General features: G+C 65.3%; 2 protein-coding genes across 2 annotated transcripts; one reads left to right on the top strand and one right to left on the bottom strand.

Moving 5' to 3' along the window:
- Positions 1-3,599: 3,599 nt before the first annotated feature.
- Positions 3,600-12,686, top strand: RNF126 (ring finger protein 126). The gene is made up of 9 exons (XM_035569954.1): positions 3,600-3,707; positions 6,797-6,855; positions 8,621-8,684; positions 9,303-9,544; positions 9,867-9,935; positions 10,014-10,083; positions 10,314-10,407; positions 11,066-11,181; positions 11,403-12,686. Exons 1-9 carry the CDS (start codon positions 3,633-3,635, stop codon positions 11,550-11,552), a joined length of 939 nt encoding a protein of 312 aa, XP_035425847.1. The 5' UTR covers positions 3,600-3,632; the 3' UTR covers positions 11,553-12,686.
- Positions 12,687-15,057: 2,371 nt separating this feature from the next.
- Positions 15,058-19,971, bottom strand: FGF22 (fibroblast growth factor 22). Its single transcript, XM_035569963.2, has 3 exons — positions 19,722-19,971; positions 15,857-15,960; positions 15,058-15,580 (listed from the first exon to the last, which is right to left on the bottom strand). The coding sequence occupies exons 1-3, from the start codon at positions 19,969-19,971 to the stop codon at positions 15,386-15,388; spliced, it is 549 nt and encodes a 182-aa protein (XP_035425856.1). The 3' UTR covers positions 15,058-15,385.
- Positions 19,972-19,989: the final 18 nt, after the last annotated feature.

The raw sequence follows: 19,989 nt of genomic DNA, 5'->3' as shown, positions 1-19,989 counted from the left end.
GGCCGCTGCCGCTCCGCACGGGGCACGTGGCCCCCGGGTGCTGCTGAAGGCCGGGCCGAGGAGGCTGGGGGCTGCGTGGGCAGCCGGCAGGGAGCCAGCACCCCCCGGCCCTTCGCCCGTCCCGGCACAGGAACGGCCGAGCTGCGGTGGTGCTGAGCACCGGGCTCAGCCCCTCTGCAGGCGCTGCCAGACGCTGCCGGGGCGGGATCCAGACCTGCGGGGTGGAAGGCTGGGGAGGGCGAGGTGGGGGATGCAAATCGTCTGATCTGTCTGTGAGCGAATTCAAAGGGAGGCCGATTCAAATCCGCCGTGACATGACTGGTTCGGGGCTGGCAGACAATCCCTGCAGTGTTTGTAACAAATCTCGCCGCTTTCCTTTGAGTGGCCTCCAATTTATTAATTAAAATAGGCAATTATATATAATCTGGGTGGAGGGGAGCAGGGAGACCAGCTGCACCAGTTATTCTCCCTCGGCAGGCAGGGCGCGGGGGAAGGCAGCGGGGAGCGAGCGCTCTCCAGGACCCGGGGCAGGGTGCAGGATGGGGCCCGTGCCCGGAGCTGCCCCCGGTCCCCGGCCCGACACGCCTGGGCGAGGAGAGCCAGGCAGCGGGGATTTCATTCCAGCAACCGCTTTATTTAAGAAGACAGGGCCCAGAGGCCAAGGCGTTTTAGCAAATGACCTGCCCACGTCACGGGGGAGGTGGTAGCAGAGATGGAACCGAGCCCAAAGTCACCCGGGATCTGCTGGGAGCGCTTGCTCTGCCTGCCCTTCCTTGGGAGGCAGGAGCGTGGGGGCTGGAGAGGGAGCTCAGGCCTCTTCCAAGCATCCTCGTCCACCCCCTCCCATGCTCAGCATTGGGAAACGCCACGGGCAGGAGACCCCCGGCTTCTGCAGAGCACCAGGAGCATGGTGCAGGCGGAGAGGGAGTGCCACGGGGAACACGTCTGTGCAGCGCGATGTCTGTGCGGAACATCTGCATGTCTGGGATTTATCTAAGCACTGCAGATCTCGTGTCAGCAAATCCTGCAGTCAGAAGGATTTGTCCAGAGGTTGTTCCTCTCTGCGGGGCACGCTCACACGGGACAGCCCCGGCGCTGGGGCTCCTCTGCCCACCGACCGCCTCGGTGCGATGGGCGCTGGACCCCGGTGCCACCGGCATGGTGCCATGGGCGAGCCCGGCTATGCGGTACAGCGGGTCCTGCCGAGCCCGCGTGCCCGGTGTGAGCGCACGCACACGTGCACATGGACACATGCACACGCATACGCACGCACAGGCCTGTGCCGAGCCGGAGCTGGAGCCTGTGGCCGCCCCCCGCCAGCGCCTGGCACGGTGGCACCGCCGGCATTAAGTAACGTCTCGGGAGGTGAGCTCATCGCCAACACCCACGGCCGGGCGCTGCGAGTGGCAGCGGGTGGCCCCGGCCCTGCCTAACCCCGCCGGGCACCCTGGGACCGCGCCGCCACATCCGCACCGGCTGCGGGAACGCTCCCTGCCCTGGGGCCGGCGGGCACCACGGGCCTGGGCACAGGGCACCGTTGCCTGGGCCAGCTCCCATGTGAACACCAGCCCTCCTCCACCTCCACCTCCTCCTCCTCCTCCTCCTCCTGCTCCGACGCTGGGAGCAGCACCGTTCTCTTTGCCTTTCCCGCGACGCCCAGGCTGCGGCTCCTGCCAGGCCCCGTGCTGACCCCCTGCTCTCAGGGGAGGCCGCCAGCCCCACGCCGTGCGCCCCCGCTCCCCAACGCCCACAGGTCTCGCTGCGGGGCCGATGCACGCACAGGTTCCCGTGAATCCAAATCCCCAGGCTGGGATCACAGAGGGGCACGCGTCCCCCTGCCACTGCAGGGTACCCCAGGCGCCTTCCAGCCCATCCCGTCCCCTCAGACAACAACGGCCCCGTGATGTTTTCCCCTGCCCTTGGCCCAAACCCTCCCTCTCTCCCTGAGCGGGGTGGCTGCTCTGCCTGCCTGGGGAGCAGGCTCTGTCTAACGATGAATCGATGCTAATTCGGGAGGTGTCACCCCTTCGTCAGGCCTCTCTCGAGAGGGTGCAGTTTGCTGCCTTCTGCAGCACCGTGGGAAAATCGCCCCAGCCGCTGGCTTCGCAGGGTGACTCAAATTTGCTTCCGACCAGAGCCAGGCTCCCTCGGGGCAGTGGGGCAGGGGGCATGGCTGGGTCCGGAAACCTCATCCCTGGGGTGCGCCCACCCCGGGCACCCCTCCCCAGGTGTGCGTCGGCCTCTTGGGGCCAGGGCTGCCTCCAGCCCCAGTGAGGCTCTCGGGAGGGAGCTCGATGCGGCCCCAGGGCAGGGGCTGCGGGTCGGGAGGGTGGGCGCAGCGAGCGGGGGGCACGGCCCCAGCCCCGGCACGGTGCTCGCTGCCTGCCCGGACCCCCCAGCCCAGGGGTGATGCCCAGGCCCTGCGAGGGAGCCGGGGGGGGCTGCGAGGCCGAGGGGCTGGGGCGGCTGCCTCCACGTGCAGGAACAGCCGCTGCCGCCCTGTCCCAGCACGCGCCGCCACGTTCGGCTTCCGCTGCTCCTGCGTCAGGGAATTCCAGAGGGACGAGGTCAGTGGAGCCAGGTCCCGCCGCCCCGTCCCACCGCCCCGTCCCACGGGCACCCGGCACCCATTCACCCGTTCGCGCGGGTGGCGGCTTGTGCTGCAGCCGGGAAACAGGGCCGGGAGGAAGGGTCCCGTGTCCCCGGCCTGCGTGGGCGCTTCCCCACCGGTGATGCGTGGGGGGCAGCCGCGGGGCTTGCCTGCAGAGCTCCGCATCCCTGTCCTGCGGCCCCCCCGCATCCCTGCCCCGCAGAGCCCCGCATCCCCGTCCCACATCCCCGTCCCATATCCCCACCCCGCACCCCGTCCCCGCACCCCGTCCCGCACCCCCGCCGCCGCTCCCGCCCCGCCGCCGCGCCCCCCCCCGGCGGCAGCGAAGCCCCGGCCGGGCTCGGTGCCGCCGGGAGCCCCCCGGTGTCCGCCCCGGCCCCGGCCCCGGGAGCCACCTGCCGGCTGCCGCCGGGGGCTGCGGCCGGGCGCGCGGCGCCGCCGCTCGTGCACGCGCGTGGGGCGCTGCGGGGAGGGCGGTGTGTGACCGGGGGGGGGCCGGAACCCCCCCGCCCCCTCCGGGTGGTTTTTGGGGAGCGGGGCTCGGGGCCGGGGTCACGGCGGTTCTGAGACCGGGCAGGGCCGGGGGGAAGGGGAAAATGCACGGGGACGGGACGGGGACGGGGATGGGGGTGGGAGGGGAACGGGGACGGGAGGGGAACGGGGACGGGAATGGGAACGGGACGAGAACGGGAACTGGGATGGGGACGGGAAGGGACGAGTATGGGGACGGGACGGGACGGGGACGGGACGGGAACGGGACGGGATGGGTGTGAGGGTGGGACGGGGACGGGGATGGGAACAGGAATGGGAACGGGACCGACACCGGGAACGGGAGCGGGACGGGAACGCGCCCCTGGCCCCTCCCCGCCCGCCCCGCCCCCGCCCCGCCCCCGCCCCGCCCCGCCCCTTCCTTCCCGCGTTCCCCCCCCGCCCCTTTCTGTCCCCTCCCGGCCGCCGTCTCCTCGGCCGCGCGTCGCCGGGCGGGGCGGGGCGGGGCGGGGCGGCGCGGGGGGGTGGGAAGATGGCGGAGGCGTCCCCGCAGCCCGGCCGCTTCTTCTGCCACTGCTGCGCGGCCGAGATCGCCCCGCGCCTGCCCGTGAGCGGGGCCGGGACCGGGGCCGGGGCGGGACCGGGACCGGGGCGGGGGGCGGCCGGGCGGCGGCGGCTGCGCGGCCCCGGTGCGGGCCCCGGTGCGGGCCCCGGTGCGGGCCCCGGTGCGGGCCCCGGTGCGGGCCCCGGTGCGGGCCCCGGTGCGGGCCCCGGTGCGGGCCGGGCCGGGCCCTGGGCGCTGCTGCCCCCGGGGCGGCTCCGGGCGCTCCGCCGGGGTCTCGGGGCGCCGCTGCCGGGGGGAGCCCGGCCGGGTCCCGCCGCTGCTGTCACGGCGCCGCCGCGGTTCCCTGTGCGCGTTATTGAGCCTTGGGGGCGTCCCCGCGGCCCGGCCCGGTGCCCGCCTGCCCCGGCTCGTGGCGCCGCGCCGTGAGCGGTTCGGTGGCCGGGCCGGGGCCGGGGCCGGGGCCGGGGGGGGCTCCGCTGGGACACGAGCCCCGCCCGGGTGCCTCCCTCCGTGACCGGGCCCGGGCGGCCCCGCTCGGCGGGGGCTGGGCCGGGCTCTGCGCGGGGCCCCGCGGTCCCCGGGGGCTGCGGCCGTGCGGGGCCGGCGCTGCGCGGTGCGGCCCTGCGGCCCGTCAGCGGGGGGGGGGGGAGGCCCGGCGGGGGGCGACCCAGGTGAGCCCCGGCTGAGACGGAGCGGGGCCGGCTCCTGCCAGGCTGCCGGAGCTGCGGGCGGCGTCCGGCCGCCTGTCCCCGTTCCGACGCCCGGCGCTGGGCCCGTGCCAGCGGAGCGCGGCCGGCAGCGGCGGAGCGTGGCGGGGAGCAGGCGGCTCCTGGTGTTGGCGCGGGCCCAGGCAGCGGGTAGTCAGCTCGCTGCGGGGTCCGGGTTCGCTTGGTTTCACTTCCCGACCGCAGAGCGAGCGGCGGAGGCAGCTGAGGAACGCCACCGCTGGCGCTGCTCCGGCTGCCGAGGAATTCGCTGATCTCGGTGTCGGGAGTTGCGTCTGAGGGGGGCAAAACACAGCTCCCGTCGAGAAGAGAGGTGAGAGGAGCGAATTGCCGACTTCTGCCTTCTCTCAAGCGTGCCCGGTGCAATAATTCGTCCCGGTGACGTGCTGGTGAGAAGTAAAAGAGAAAGGGCTTGTTTCCAAGGCAGAGGCGATTGCTCTGAGTTCCTGCGACCTGCACGGGAGTCCCTGTGTGCTGGTGACAGCTTGGGGAAGACTTTGGATGGTGCAGAAACGTTGCTGAAATCGCGTTGTGTAAATTCTGTGCATCTGCTGGTTTCACAATCGCCAACCTGAAGGGCTCTGCCCGGAAGAGGGAGTTGCAGCCCCTGCAGGTCTCTCCGGAGGCCTTGCAGCTGCTCGGTGCCTGCCGCCTCCTTATCTCGCTGGGCAGGCGGGAGCGGCTCCGAGGGGAGCGCTGGCGCTGCCGCCTTCTGCGCGCCCTTATCGGGTCCTCCCGCAGCGCCTGAGGCGCGATCGCAGATGTCTTATCGGGCCGCGCCGTGAGACTCGCCTCCTCTCCCTCCTCTCCCCTCTCTGGGAATCCACCAGCTTTGTTCCGGGACTCACGTCAGTTCGAACCTAGAGGGGTAAACGGGGCTAGCGTTAGTCTCAGCAGGTCCTGAGCTTCTCCGTGCCGAGGCTGGCCCTGTCACCCGGCGGTGGGGTCCGGTCCGGTCCTGTCCCTCGCGCCAGGTTTCGCGGGGCTGCGTGCCCGCGGCAGCTCTGCCGTAGGTGGGGCGAGGCCGGGCGCAGGGACGGGACCTGTGGCTTCCTCCGGTGACTCAGCGGTGCCGCGGCGTTGCTGCTCCCCCGGCGCGCTGACTGCCTCGTGCTGAGCGGAGGGATTTCCTTCCGTGATCCGAAGCGCTCTGGGCTCCTTGCTGCGGCAGCGTGGTCGTGAGGTGTGAGTCAGGTTCCTCGCTGACCCCCAGCGTTGGGGGGGGACGCGTAGGGAGCTCAGGGAGGCCTGCTCCCGAGTACGCAGGCTGGTTATTCCAGCATGCTCGCTCCTCAGGGTTAAGCCACAAGGGTGGCAGTGGCTCTCTGGGGCGAGCGCTGGGCGTGGGAGTGTGAGGCTGGGGCATTGTGCCTCGCAGAATGCCCCTCTTGTGTCTCCTGAGCTCGAGTGGTGGGAGCCCCTGAGGACATCAGTCGCAGCTTTCCTTCAGCCCTTCCCAAGTGAGGACGTCGCTGTAACCAGCCCGCGGTGCGGCTCCCTCCTTGGCCTCTCATGAGGACAGTTTGGCCTCCTGGGGACGTGGGGGAATGCCCACAAAGCCCGCAGCTGTTTGGAGCCTGGCGTTGAGTTCCCCTTCTGGGAATGCCGGAGGTTTTGCTTTCGCTTCAGCCAGCGCCGCATGGGATGTTCCCTAACGTTTTGTGTACGCTGTGGGTCCACCAGTATCACCCAAATCTTTTCTAAACCCGAGTCCCAAACAGGGTCAGGCTTAGCAATTTGCCTCATGAGCCTGGTGACGGCAGACATCAGTGGTTTGTGGGGCTTTTTGGCTCTGCAAGCCCTGCTTGCTGTCTGTGCTGAGCAATGTTGGTGACAGACTTGCTAATGTGTTTTGTACAATAACTGGTCTGTCTGTGCTGGCTGGGCAAACCGTTTTTACCCTTAAAATAAAGTGAAATGGGATTTGAGGCTGGTTACAGTAGTACACAGCCAGATGGTGAGAGGAACTCTGCTGTCTGTGCCGAGTTATTCCCTGAATTATCTTCATCAGGGCAGAATTCCCTTTCTAGCAGGTACAACGTGGGGTATCGATCTCTTTTTACGCTCTGCTGTAAGACTGATCGAAGAGGTTTCCTGAATTCAAGGCTGGCTGCCTGCTTGGTCTGGCCGTTTGTGCAGCAGAAGTGAATGCTTCTGCCCATGTCGCCCTGGCGTTGGAATATGGCACGTCTCGCTGGCTCTGATCCACAAGAAACGTGCTGCTGAGGGCGTCGCAGCTCCCGGGGAAGCTGCCTGGCTCCCTGGGGGCTGTCGCACGCACTCTGATCGTGGCGTGGGGCTGGGACCGTGGGCTGCAGGGCTCTCCTCTTCCATCGCACCGCGCTGCGGGCGCTCCTTGTGGCTCTTTAACCACTCGCTTTTCTCACTCTGTTTCTTCTCCCACAGGACTACATCTGCCCACGGTGCGAATCTGGGTTCATTGAAGAACTTCCTGAAGAGCCAAGGTAATGCGCTGCTCCCAAACGCTTTTGCAAGGGTGATCCCAACCCGTTTTGTGCTTTTCCTCTTTCTAGGTAAAAGGCACTGTCACTACACTTTTTTTTTTTCCTTCTGGCCAGTTTGTGGCCTGTCACCATGGGTGTGTAGTACATAATTTGTGTAGGCAAATCAGCCGGTGCTGAGTGTCAGCGCTGGTAGAGGCTGGGGGGTGAATGTGTTGATTTAAAACAAGAAGAAAAAGCGTTAGAGAGGCTTTCCTCGTGGCACATGCGAAAAGAAGACCCAGAGGCGACCTCGTTGCTCTCTGCAGCTTCCTGAGCAGGGGAGGCACCGGTCTTTGCTCCCCGGTCACTGAGAGCGGCAGGCAGGGCACAAAGCTGCGCAGGGGAGGGTCGGACTGGGCCTTAGGAAACATTTCTGTACTGGGAGGGGGGGCCGACGCTGGAACAGGCTTCCTGGAGAGGTGCTTGGTGGCCCCGTGCCTGTCAGCGCTCGAGAGGCATTTGGACAATGCCCTCGTGCGCTTTAGCGTTTGGTTAGCCCTGAAGCGGTCGGGCAGTTGGACTAGGTGATCTCTGAAGGTCCCTTCCAGCTGAACTGTTCTGCTCTAACCATCCCAGAGGAGATTTCAGCCACCTGCAGAAGGGAGAGCGCGTGTAACCTAGTTTAAAGCACCAGTGGCACTGTGTTTTGGCTAAGACTTTGGACTCTGCACCGAGGCAGCTGAGATCTGCGTTCACGTGTCTTACTGCTGACTGCAGCGGGACTGCTCCCTGGCAGTGTCAGAATGGGTGAGGGTGGCAGAAATGTCCTCGTGTCTCAGACGCTGGCTGGACCTCAGCCGGGAGCAGCACGGGCTGGGCAGCATGCAGCCAGCCTGGCACGCGCTCAGTGCAAGGGCTCGCTGCGCTGCGCTGCCTGGGGCGTGTGTCGGACGCGTCTTGCTGCCTCCCGACTGCTCTTAGAGCTGGGGGAGAGCAGCTCGTCGCCAGCGGAGGGTTCTGCGCTGACAAGGTGACCTTTTGTTTGACTACGCCAACCTGAGAGGTGGAAAATCGGTCCTGGCAAACCCTACCTGTGCCGGTCGTTTGCTGTGACCTTGGGGAGAGGCTCTTAATCTCCGAACCTTAGTTTTTTTGTTACCTATAATGTCAAAATGTAGACCTGGACACTGAGCAGCAAATATTCCTGCAGCTCTCCGAAAGCAGAAGCCTAATGGCATTAGGAGTTTTCCTACTAGCCTGTCCCGTTTGGTCACATGCTGCTGCAACAGAGAAGTTCCTTTGATTCGAGATTAGACTTGAGCGTGTTTGGGTCGTAGTGGTCAGGGGTTGTACCTTAAGTCTTCTCTTCCTGGTGCCCCAGAGGATTAGCTGGCTTGTTTGAGGTGGATTGTGCAGGGAATCCTTGCTTGACATCGTGGCTTCTCTGTGGCTTCACAAAATTGGAATCTGAAAGTGTTGGGAGAGAGGTGAAGACACGAGGAACTGAGGGCTGCATGGGGGGAAAAATGAAAATTGGTAGGGACAACTAGAAAACGAGCACCTGAGGCAGGCTGGTTTCTGTTTGGGATGGAACCTCTCCTGCCACGGAGCGGACGGGCAGGGGAACGGACCTCTGAGGTCCCTTTCAGCTCTGGCTCGCTTCCTGTGTACTGAGCAGCTCTGCCTCTGCTCAGCACGTCAAACTCGTGTCCCTTGATCCCCTCTGCTGGGAAGATCTTCGCACAGCACCCTTCTGATGCTTACCAGCACCCTTCGTTCTTCTCAGGAACACTGACAATGAGACCAGCTCCTCTACGTCAACCAGTGATCAGAGCAGGCATCCTTTTGAGGTAAGTCCTTCCTGTCTCTTCAGAAGTTCTCTTGCCGCTGAATTGAAGCACTTCTCCGTTAGCGTATTGCTTAAACGTTCCCTGGATTGTGATAAAGTCTGGGAGAGGAGGTATTAATGGCATCCCCGTGCTGCTGCCGCAATCTCTGCGTGTAGCATTTTGCTGTGCGTTTTTAATAGGACCATCCCTTGTAGCTTATTCTCGTTGTGAGGGGGCTAAGCTGGGATCTGGAGAGCTGTCTGGGTGTGTTGCTATGCGGTAGCCTCAGCTTAAAAGACAGCAGTTACACGCAGCAGCTACCGAGAAAGCAGGGGAGCTGTCTTTATTTCTTGGGTTCCTATGGAGTTGTCTAGAGGTGGGTGCTCCTGCCCGTGGCAGGGGGTTTGGAATTAGATGATTTAAGGTCCCTTCCAACCCAAACCATTCTGTGTAGTTTCAGTCTGTGTCTGTTCCTCACTAAGCCGCTTCTGAGTGTGCGCTGAGCACCTGTATCAGCTGAGGCTCGTGAGCTGATCTGAAGAGACTAGTCTTTGTTGGGAGGCCGAGGAGATGCCAGCAGTGAAAGCTGAGCTGTTCCTGTTCCCGTTACAATCTGCTCCTGAATTCTCTCCTCCCCAGAACGTGGATCAGCACTTATTCACCTTGCCGCAGGGCTACGGCCAGTTTGCCTTCGGGATTTTCGATGACGGCTTTGAGATTCCGTTCGGGTCCAACGTGCAGTCGGAAGACAACCGGGACTCTGAGAACCGGAGGGAGCGAGAGCACCAGTCCCGGCATCGATACGGTGCAAGGCAGCCCCGGGCTCGCCTCGCCGCACGGCGTGCCGCTGGCAGGCACGAGGGCGTTCCCACGCTGGAAGGGTGAGCGGCTGCCGAGGGTCCTGGGGAGGAAGCCCTGCTCCTTCTCACTGAGGAGTCTGCTGCGAGTCAGCCTGCGTCTTTCACTCCTCAGTTTGAGGAACAGTCCCTCGAAGACTGCTCTTGGCACAGCTGTCCGCTGTGACCGCCTTTCACAGGCGTCCGTTTGTAAGATGCAGTTGCAGTTACTACAGGGTATTTAATTTTTCCTTCTATTCCCTCTGATGGTGCAGCAGTATTCAGCTACTCTTGCCATGTCAGATTTCCGGGCTGGGACCTGGCAGACGTGAATTATTTTTTTAATCCTGGCTTTCTTGTCTTTCAGGATCATTCAGCAGCTGGTCAATGGCATTATTGCACCAACAACAATACCAAACCTAGGACTTGGTCCCTGGTGAGTTAAGGATGAACTCTTCTTTCTGACACTGTTCATACCCCCACCCGAATTTAACTGCTGTTCTTATTCTTAAAGGGGGGTCTTGCATTCAAATCCAATGGACTACGCCTGGGGTGCTAATGGCTTGGATGCGATTATTACACAGGTAAAACTGGCGTTGTCATGGGGTCTACAGTCCTCTTGGGCAGTGCTGCGAAATTGACAGCAGCCGTTGTGATGCAGGGGAGCAACCACTGGAGGTGCAGGCGTGGGAAACAAGGCCCACAGTGCAGGGGCTGCTGGGTTCAAGTGCCCTCGTTTGGTAAATGAGCAGATTCTGTGTGCTGCTGAGCTCACATCTTTCTGCCTTGTGTTGTGGCCTATTGTTTTTTTCAGTTACTAAATCAGTTTGAAAACACTGGACCGCCGCCAGCAGACAAAGAAAAGATTCAGGCCCTCCCCACCATACAGATCACGCAGGAACACGTAGGTGTGTATGTCTCCTCCGGGGAATTGCTCGCAAAGAGGTCTGTGAAAATTCTGTTCAACGCTTTCTTGTGATTTTAATTTTGTCTGCCAGTACCTTCAAGGTCTAAAACGTTTCAAAGAGGGGCGAAAGCTGAAATATTGCTCTGCTCTACTCACACAAAGTAAAGAGCAGCGTAGACTGGATGGATTTGCCCCAGGGAGGGGAACTGTCTATTCTGAAAGGTTGAGCGCAGATAGAGATGAGCAAGCACGTGCGCGCTGCTGGGCCAGGCTGCAGCTCTGTGCTGGCGTGTGCTGCCAGCTCTGCCAGGCGTGCTGGGTGAGAGCTTATTTATCAGTCGGGCAGGCACAAGTTGAGCACCAGAGGCTTTGGTACGAGTATGTGCACATGTACACGCATCTGCTCATTAAATATGGTTTGTACGTAGTAGGCTGAAGAAGGGAACAGTGCAGCAAACCCGGGGCAGTGGAAGGTGGATTGGTGGTGGTAGGGCCTGCAAAGCGACAAGTTTCCCCTCCCGGGATGAAGCAGCAGTGGGGGCAGAAGCACAAGAGCTAAATGGGGGGGAAGGGAGAGGGTGATGGGATCCTGAAGGGGTGCTTCGATTGTCTTCTCTCCTTTATTGCTTAGCTGTGTTTTGCTTTCCCTTGTGACCCAGATTCTGGGTTAGAGTGTCCCGTGTGTAAAGAAGACTATACAGTTGGGGAAAACGTCCGACAGTTACCTTGCAATCACCTATTCCACAACAGCTGTATAGTCCCTTGGCTGGAACAGGTTAGTGCATTCTGCGTGGATCTCGCGGGTTTTGTAGCAATTGGGGGTTTGCTGGTGGTACTGTTCTCTTCTGTACATATTTCCACACCTCCATGATGAGGCCTAAGCAGCCTTTCATCGGAGGAAGAAGTGTCATCCTAGCCCTTTCCTCGAGTGCTGCTCCTGTATCGTGTTTCTAACCACGTTTCCCATATTTCTTGTTTTTTGTCTGCTCTCCGAAGCACGACACGTGTCCTGTGTGCCGGAAAAGCTTAAGCGGACAAAACACTGCCACAAACCCCCCAGGACTCACAGGAATGAACTTCTCCTCCTCCTCCTCCTCCTCTTCCTCCAGCTCACCAAGTAACGAAAACTCATCGAACAACTCATGAATCTTAATCCATACCTCTGTCCCTGGGGCCCTGTCCATTGTCCTTCCTCCCTCCCCAGCCAACGTAAGCAACAAAAGGGGCTTCCAGAGCAGAGCAAGGGGAGGGTAGCGAGGGGGAAGCTGCACCCCCAGAATTCCCTTTTGAGTTCTGAAGACGCGGAGACTCTGGGTCCTTCAGAGATGAGAAGCCTCAAGTTCTGTGATGGGGGGGAGGAGCTCTGTCTAGTAATAAAATGCATCCATTTGCCGCGTGGACTTAAAACCGTTGCAGTGAAAGGCTGCTGTGCCCCACAGATGGAAACCCAAGGTGCTGAGCTAGCGGTTGCAATTCTGAATGGAAAGGTTGTTTGTCAGATTTTGAATTTGAGATTTCTTTCTTTCTTTTGCTCCTCCTCCTCCCCTTGGATACTATCTCTTCTGCTTTGGAGTTTGAAATCTTTAAAACGAAAGCGTAACGACACTGCCTCCCTCCCAGGATCTCCAGCTGGGGAGGGCAATAGTTGTCACTGAAAAAATGAACTCTTGAAATAGATCCCATTATCCTTCCCTTTCCCCAGCTCGACTCCCATTTATTTTTCTTTATAACCTTGCCCTTCTGATACTCGACACTGAAAGGGTTTTTATAATTTTAAATTATTACTGCTGTTTAAATAAATGGACGTTTCAGCTCAACGAGACGTTATGCATGATTTGAGGAAAACTACAGGGTAAGCTCTCCGGAGACTGCTGTGCTGAGCCCTCCCGTCTCACCCAAGGGCAGGCCGGGCTTGTCCAAGCCCTCCCGGCATGCTGAGTGTGCGTGTGCTGGGAGCTCCGGGCGCCAGGCTCCGACGCGGCCAGCACCCCTACGTGCATTGCCAGCCCATGGATCGTTGGGCGGCTTGCCGCAGGATTGCAGCTGAAAGCATCCTTGCCTGGCCTTTTGTATTTTTTACATCTTCTCCCTGTTGCAGTCCTTCTCTCAGCTCGATGGACTTTTCCACTGTGTTGACACCAGGACTGGGTGCGCATCAGAGTGAGGACCAGACAAATATCATTGTGATCAAACAATAGACAGGAAAACCAAGATTTTGGAGGAAAATGTATTTCAAAGTTACTTAAAATACAGCTGATTAAAAAAGGAGAGAGACAACTATCCAGGTGTGTTTCACAGTTTGTCACAGCTGGGGGCTGAAGAATGAGAAGAAGGTGAGCGGTGTGGGCAGTGACCTACCTGCTGCGCCTCCATGCTCCGCTGGGCTGGGGGGTGTGGGAAAGGGGACAAAAACCTGGCTCCCCCCGGAGCTCTCCCCAAGGGCCTCCTGTTTCCTTCTGCTCCGGGACCGCAGCCACAGCACTGCCAGCTCCGAGAAGCCTGGATCCTGGGCAGGGCTGCGTGCTGGGGCGTGCGGGGTGAGGTTCCTGCTCTGCTGGCTGCTGCCTACAGCTGGGGAGGGAAGCGGGGCAGGCTCCTCGCTGCACGCGGCTGTGCGGTGCCGGCAGGAGGAGCGAGCGGGCAGCACACGGCTGGGCTGCTTCAGGGATGTCGGCCGATGCCTTCTCTTCCGCCTCGAGTCCCTGCAGCAGTCAGTGGGCTCCCTGCCCCTGGCGTCTGTGGAAGCGTTGTGTGCTCCGTGTGTCAGGAGGCTTGGGAACGCTGTGCTCCTGTTTTTCACACCCCCGTGGTCCCAGGGGAGCCACTTCACTGGCCCTGCACCTTCCCGCGGTGCCCAGACGTCGCTGGGATGGGCACTGCAAGACCTGGGGTTGGTTTTGCCAAGGGCTGCCCAGCCCTGCGTGGTGCCTCCTGCCCCGCGGTGCCCTGCAGCTTCCCGCTGGCACAGTGACCCGGTGGCCTCGCTGTCCTGGGGCTGGGCCACGGCTCTTGCAGCGTTTGTGTCTCCAGTGACTCAGGAGCAGGAGCTCGGATGTGGCTGCGGTGCAGCAGGAAGAGGGATGAGGAATGAAGGAGGAGCCGAACGCCCCGTGGGCACCGGCGGGGTGCTGCCCTGCTGCTGTCAGGGGGCTGGGACGAGGTGGCAGGGCCAGGGTGAGCCGGGGGTGACCCGGCGGGAGGCAGCCGAGCTCTGCGGGGCCTCCACTGACCTGCCCCTGCCCGGGGCAGGAGGGTTGAGCATCTCTGGTCCCGAGGTTCCCTATGTCTTCTCCCGCCTTTGGACACACGGGTGGTGCCCTGTGAGCAGGCTGAGGGTGTCTGGGGAAGGTGCTGGCCCCGGAAGGGCTCCCCACCCTGCTGCAAGCTTTCCAAGCAGGGACGTGCCTCCCCACGGGAGGGGGAAGGCGTCCTTTGGCACTTCTTGAACCATTTTGGAATAAACAGCATCTTTGCTGGGGAAAACGTCCCATCTTCGCTCACCGGGAGCGATTTGCCGAGCCTGCTGGGGAGGGCAGCACGCAGCCGGCGCTGAGCGACCGTCCCGGAAGGTTTTGGCGTTGGCTTCGCCAGCTCAGCGGGGCAGCTCAGGGGCGCCTTTCATCTCAGCGGGCGGCCGCCTCCGGGGTGAGGGTTTATCTCAGGACTGGAATATCAGGGTCAATAGCTCGTCCTGTGCCAGAGCTCGAGCCAGGAGCTTCTGCCACTGGGATCCTGGGCTCGGAGTGGCAATGGCAGGAGGGTCCCGGGGCGGAGGGGATGCTCCTGCAGCCCCCTGGGAGCTCCGCGTATGGTTTGTGCCTGCGTGTAAAATGCTCGGGGTGGGTTTCGGGTGGGCGAAGCAAAGCACGCCTGGGGGCTGTGGCTCCTGCTGCCTGCCCCAGCTCGGGGCTACTGGCCCGGGGCCGGTGCCCCCCGTGGTCCCGACGGAGTTACCGCGGTGGCTGTTCCCTCCTGCCACCGACTCCGGGAGCTGGTTCGGTGAGAAATGGAACGAGTTTGGTGGTTTTTGCCTGGGCCGTCGCTCACCGCTCGCACGTTGACGCGACGAAGTGACCACGCTGCACGGCGGGGTGCGGCAGGCAGCACAGGAACGTGCCCTGGCCGGGAGGCGAGGCGCAGGGCTATTTCTGGCCCTGCTCCCCTCGGGGCAGGTGCCTGTGCTCGGCGCCTCCTCCCCGGCGCCTGGCTCCATCCCTGCCCGCCGGGAGGGCGCGGAGCAGCGCCGAGGCCGGGCGGCAGCCGGGGGCTGCTGGGCACGGGTGCAGCCGTGGCGCTCCTGCAGGAGGTCACGCTCGCACCAGCACCTTCGCCCAGCACAAGGCTGGGATGCGGGGCTCTCCCCTTCCTCAGCTGCTTTTTCCAGCTCCGTCCTTTGTGTCACTGGAACAACAATCGCTCTTTTTTCCTACGGGTGAGGTTTTGGGCTGGGTGCGCCTCCGCCCGCACGCTCAAGGCAGGGCGTGGGTGGGCAAGGAGCAGGGAGGCCGCTGGTGGCCGCGGCTGCCGCCCCAGGGCAGTTGCTTGGGGCTGCAGCCGCTCAGAAAGGGCCCGCGGCCACTCCGACGGAGCCACCCCCGGCACCAAACCTCGAAGACTCAGCTCCTTTGCGTGCCGTAAACACAGCTTTAATTTCCACGGGTGCTTGGCCACAAAGCGAACGCAGCCCCGGGACGTCCCAGCCCCAGGGCTGGTGGTGGCTGCTCGGGGTGGGGGGAGACGTCGGCAGCCCCGGCCCGCGGTGGGCGCGTGCCCCAGCCCCGGCGTGTGGCTTTGCCCCCATGGGACACCGGGGACGGCCGCATCCCCGCACGGCTTTTGTTCTGGAGCTTTCATGTCCGTGTCCATCCTCCACCATGCATTTAAAAAATAAAACAATAAATAGGAAAAAAAAAGATATTTACACATATAAAATAACCCTATTTTTCCCTTTTTTCCACAGGACCGTCTGGGAGCTGGGCTCAGCTGATGAGCATGGGGAGGAAGTGGGTGGAGAGGTGCTGCCGTCGCGTCTGGCCCCCTCGCTGCGGCCTGCCCTTGCTATTGAGCGAGAGGAACATGGGGCGGCCCCGGTGCCGCCAGCGCAGCGACGCGTAGGTGTTGTAGCCGTTCTCCTCGATGCGCTCCGTGAACTTGCAGTTGGGGCTGAACTCCTTCTGGCAGGGGAGGGAAGGCGGTGAGCGGGGGCTGCGCTCTGCAGCGCCGGGTCCTCACCCCGCTCCGGCACGGGCTGGAGCCCCGAGAGCAGGGCAGGCGGAGGAGCCCCGGCTCCCCACGGGGCAGAGGGGCTCCGCAGGCACCATCCCCTGCGGGGAGCATCCTGGGCATGGGAAACCAGGAGCCCGCTCCCGGGCACTGGCCCCAGTGGGTGCAGGCCCCCCCGTTCCAGCTCTGCCCTGCGCCCCCGGCCCCGGCGGCAGCACCCGACCTACCGACCCGTAGAGCCGCCCCTGCTTGTTCATGGCCAGGTAGAAGCCGGTGTGCACCGCCCGGATGGCCACGACGCCGACACGCACCGACCGGATCTCGACGATGCCTGCGGGACAGCGAAGCGCCGCAGTGAGACGGGCGACCTCCCCGAGGGGCCCTTCCCCAGCGCCACGGCTGTGCCCACGAAGTGCCACCAGGGAGGGACAGCACCGCCGAGCCTCGCCGGCCGGCTGGACAGACGGACAGAGGGAGGGAGGGATGGAGGGATGCCTTCCCCACAGAGGGACAGCGGGGAGCAAGGGCTGCAGCCTGAGTCAGGAGCAGGAGGGCGAAAGCCAGGATCTGGGGAGGGTTTGGTCTTTATTCCTGCCCTCCCTTGGGCCAGCTGCCCCCGGGAGCAGAGCTGCGCTGGAGCGACGCCGAGCCAAGCCTCTGCTTGCCTGGAACAAGCGGTCAGCCTTCGACCCGCGCCCACCTCGCGTTCATTCTCTCCGCATTGGCAGCTGTGCCTCTGCCCAAAACGTGCTGCGGTGCCCCGGGGACCCGACCCTGCTCTCAGAGCGCCCGTCCCACCGAGGCCAGCATGGCCCTGGAGGGGGCGAAGGGTGCAGGGTGACGGCGGGTGGGGGCCTGGGGGTGGAGGCGGCGGGGCTGGATGGTGCTGGAGGGATATACGAAGGCTCCGCACCCGGGCAGGGGGCTGCGGGCACCAGAGCGCGGCTGGGACGGTGCTCCCCGTGGGCACCGGTGCCGCTCACCTGGCTGGCACCAGCACAGACGTGGGGATCGGGGCTGGGGGCCGCGGGACAGACAGAGGGACGCTCAACGGAGGGGGTGAACCCAGGCGCTGAGCCCGCAGCAGGGCCCGGCTCCAGCCCAGGCAGAGAAGCGTGCGCCCAGCCCGCAGATCCTCATCGGAGCCGCTAATGGGAAAGGCATGCGGTCAGACCAGGCGGATTTTATGGTGGAAACACCCAGAGCACCCACGGAGACTCTGGGGATTCTGCTTGCAGGCCAGCGAGAGCCGCCGGCCCGGCCCCGTCCTGCTCTGCTCGGGGAGCCCCACGGAGGCTGGACGGGGCTGGAGGATGCACAGAGGCTTTGGCTGGCTCACGGCACGCACAGAGCGGCGTCTGCAGCTTCTGGGCAGGGTCTTTTGGGAGTCGTCCCCCCCACCCCCAGAGTGCTGAGCACCGGTGGAGCCGGCATCGCCCCCATGGGACCAGTCCTGCCATTGCTGGGAGTGGACGGGGCTGGATGTGGCACTAGGACGGCGTGAGCGCTCCTGAGAGGTCAGCACCTTTGGGGGCACACCTAAGAGGGGGATTTTCAGCCCAGCCACCCCGCACGGGGCTCCAGCACCAGCCAGGACCTGAGCGGTGCGGTTCAGCACGTCCCGGCCCAGCAGAGCCATTAACGAGCAGCAGCCGTGGGGACGGGCTGAGCAAATGCCTGCAAATCCATCTCAGTTTATCGCCGTCTGGAGCTGCTGCTATTTATAACAAAGGACTTTTACTCCTCTAAAAATAACCCCACGCTGCTCTTCCCAGCGCCCCTCCAGCTCCGCTGGGGACCGCTCTGCAGGGCCGGCCGGCACAGCCCCGCTCCGTGGGTTCCCGGGAGGGCGCCCGGCTCCGCGCAGGCTGTGAGGGGGCTGAGGGGCGCGGGGCACCCCGGGGCCGAGCTCTGCGGGGCCGGCAGGACCCTGGGGAGGCAGCGGCAGCTCCCAAGCCCTCGGCCCCAGCGGGGTCTGGGCAAGCCCTGCCCAGGAGGCTGGGGCAGGCGTGGGGTGCGAGGAGGGGGGAGCCCGGGGACAGCGGCCGCTGGCAGGGCTGGTCCGGTGGCTGCCGGGAGGCTGAGGAGCAGCGCCTCGGCCCAGCCCAGGCGCGGGTTATCTCTGGCTCCGATAACCAGAGCGAGCCCGGTGCGACAGCCTGGAGCCTCTCCACCTGCCAGGCCCCATTGCCACACGGCCGAGGGAACGTGTCGGGGCACTGGGTGCTGGCAGCGCGCCCGCGTGGGGCTCCCGACAGCTTCTGGCACCACGAGAGGGTTCCCCCGACCCGGCCGGGCTGGGCTGTGCTCCTCACACCGCCGCCGGCAGAGCGCGGGGTCTCTGGGTGGGTGACATCCCCCCGGACGCGGGGCAGAGGATGCTGCTCCCATCCTCACCAGCCTTCCCTCCCCACGCCCTGATGCCCTGCCCAGGCACCCCCCGGCACGAGACCCCCAGTGCCCCCGGCCCTGCCAGCCTGGTGCCCACCTCCCTTGTCACGGGGACCAGGAGCCCGTGCCCAGGGCGCGCTGCTGCCTCCTGCTCTGCAGCTCCCGGCTCCTGCCGCAGCGGCACCATGGGCACCACGTCCCCTGCAGCCCCCGGTGCCGTCACCTGGACGGGCCCCCAGTGGCCCCCACGGGTCCGAAGCAGGACCCCGGGGCCGACAGCACCGTTGCTACCTCCCGGCTGGCGCGGGGACCCTGGTGCCGGCCTCTGCCCACGGCCGCCCCTGACGGCTGCGGGGTGGAGCAGACGCAGCGCCAGCCCCGGCCCCAGGGGAAGGCCTGATCCTGCCTGCTTGCTCCCAAACTCCAGCTCGCAGCAGCAGCCTGGGCAGTGCTGAGATCCCCCCATGTTCGCCCTCTTGGTGCCCACCAGGACGCGCTGCCCGACCCCCACGAGGACCCCGCAGGCCCCTCCATGGGGAGGCTGCCGCAAGCCCCCAGCGCGCTCGGGCATCGCGCCACATCTGTGCCACGGGGGGGCTGCCGGCCGTGCCCAGCGGGTCCCCGCCCGGCGGCTGTCCCCGGGCACATCCCCATGCTCGGCGCTCGCTCTTGGCCCGCGCCGTGCCGCCGGCGCTGTCCCGGCCTCGCAGCGCTGGGCCCCGTCGGGCTGACCCTCGCCACGCGCAGCCCCGGGGACTCCCAGCGCCTCGGGGGGACCCGCGCCGCCCCCCGGGGCCTTCGCCTCCTGCAGCCCCAGCTGCGATGGAGCCGCGACCTCCCCGCAGGCAGCGGGATGCTCCGCGCGCCCCTGCTCCGCTGCCCCCCGGCTGCTGGGTGCGGAGCCCAGCGGCGCCCCGGAGCCCCCCCAGCCCTCCTCCTCCTCCTCCTCCCCCTCCTCGGCCCTTCTCCCTGCGACACCTTCACGGGCAGCGGTCGGACCCCCCCAGCCCCTGCCGGAGCAGGAGAAGCCCAAACGCGGGGCTGGGGCAGCGCCGCCGGCTCTGCTGAGGGGGAGACGGCACCCGGAGGGATGAGGCCCCCCCAGGCCTCCCCTGACACTGGGCAGAGCCGACAAAGTGACAGCGGGCCCCCGGGGCAGAGCACGAGGCTGGCAGCGCTCCCCTGGCAGCCAGACCCCGGGAGAGGCGCTCCGGGGGCGCAGGGAGCTGCCCTACAGCCGCCCCCCCGGGGCACCGCGACCCGCGGCTGCCGCCCGGCTGGCGGCGCCGCCCCGTCCCGCAGCCCCGCCGGGACACGGCCGGCCCCGGGTCCCCTCCCGGCGGGGTCCGGCCCCGCCGCCCCGCGCGGGCTGCAGCCCCCCCGCGGCCGCGCTCGCCGCCCTTTGCCCGGCCCCGGCAGCGCCCGCCCCTGGCACCGCGGGGGCACCCGGCGGTTCCTGGCTCCGGCCCCGCCTCGGGGCCGGGGGGGCCGGGCCGCGGGACCCCCGGCGAGGAGCGGCCCCCGGCCCCGCTCCGACGTCGCGGGGCCGGCAAACGGGGGCTGGAGCCGCGCGGCCCGGAGGCGGGGGGGCAGAGCCGGAGCCCGGCGTCCCTCGGCCGTCGGGGCACGGCCCCGGGAGCCGGCGAGGAGGGGGCGGCCCCGGCCCCGGCCCCGGCCCCACTCCCCGCCCGCCCCACTCACTGCCCGGCCGCTCCCTCCAGCGCGTCCCCTCCACGCCGCCGCCGCCGTCGATGCGCAGGAAGAAGCGGGTGGCGGAGAAGAGCCGCCGGCAGCGCACGTCGCCCTCCAGGTGGCCGTAGCTGCGGGGGGGCCGCCGGCCGCCCCACGGGGGGCTGCCCGCCCCCGGCCCCGGCCCCGGCCCCGGCCCCGCCAGCACGGCGAGCGCCCCGGCGAGGCAGGCGGCGAGAGCGGCGGGGCCCCCGCGCCTCATGGCGGCGGGCGGCGGGCG

Source organism: Cygnus atratus, chromosome 26 (genome assembly GCF_013377495.2).
Source record: "Cygnus atratus isolate AKBS03 ecotype Queensland, Australia chromosome 26, CAtr_DNAZoo_HiC_assembly, whole genome shotgun sequence".
NCBI classification, from domain to species: Eukaryota; Metazoa; Chordata; class Aves; order Anseriformes; family Anatidae; genus Cygnus; species Cygnus atratus.
The sequence above is the reverse complement of the archived record's forward strand: the minus strand, read 5'-3'. Positions and strand labels throughout refer to the sequence as shown.

Excerpts from the sequence above, each read along its gene's own strand:
- RNF126 (XM_035569954.1), top strand. The coding sequence starts at position 3,633 with ATGGCGGAGGCGTCCCCGCAGCCCGGCCGCTTCTTCTGCCACTGCTGC. Across the intron at positions 8,685-9,302 it reads AGAGCAGGCATCCTTTTGAG|AACGTGGATCAGCACTTATT; the intron begins GTAAGTCCTTCC and ends TCTCCTCCCCAG. Across the intron at positions 10,408-11,065 it reads GATCACGCAGGAACACGTAG|ATTCTGGGTTAGAGTGTCCC; the intron begins GTGTGTATGTCT and ends CTTGTGACCCAG.
- FGF22 (XM_035569963.2), bottom strand. The coding sequence starts at position 19,971 with ATGAGGCGCGGGGGCCCCGCCGCTCTCGCCGCCTGCCTCGCCGGGGCG. Across the intron at positions 15,961-19,721 it reads CTGGAGGGAGCGGCCGGGCA|GCATCGTCGAGATCCGGTCG; the intron begins GTGAGTGGGGCG and ends GCTGTCCCGCAG. Across the intron at positions 15,581-15,856 it reads AGGGGCGGCTCTACGGGTCG|AAGGAGTTCAGCCCCAACTG; the intron begins GTAGGTCGGGTG and ends CTCCCCTGCCAG.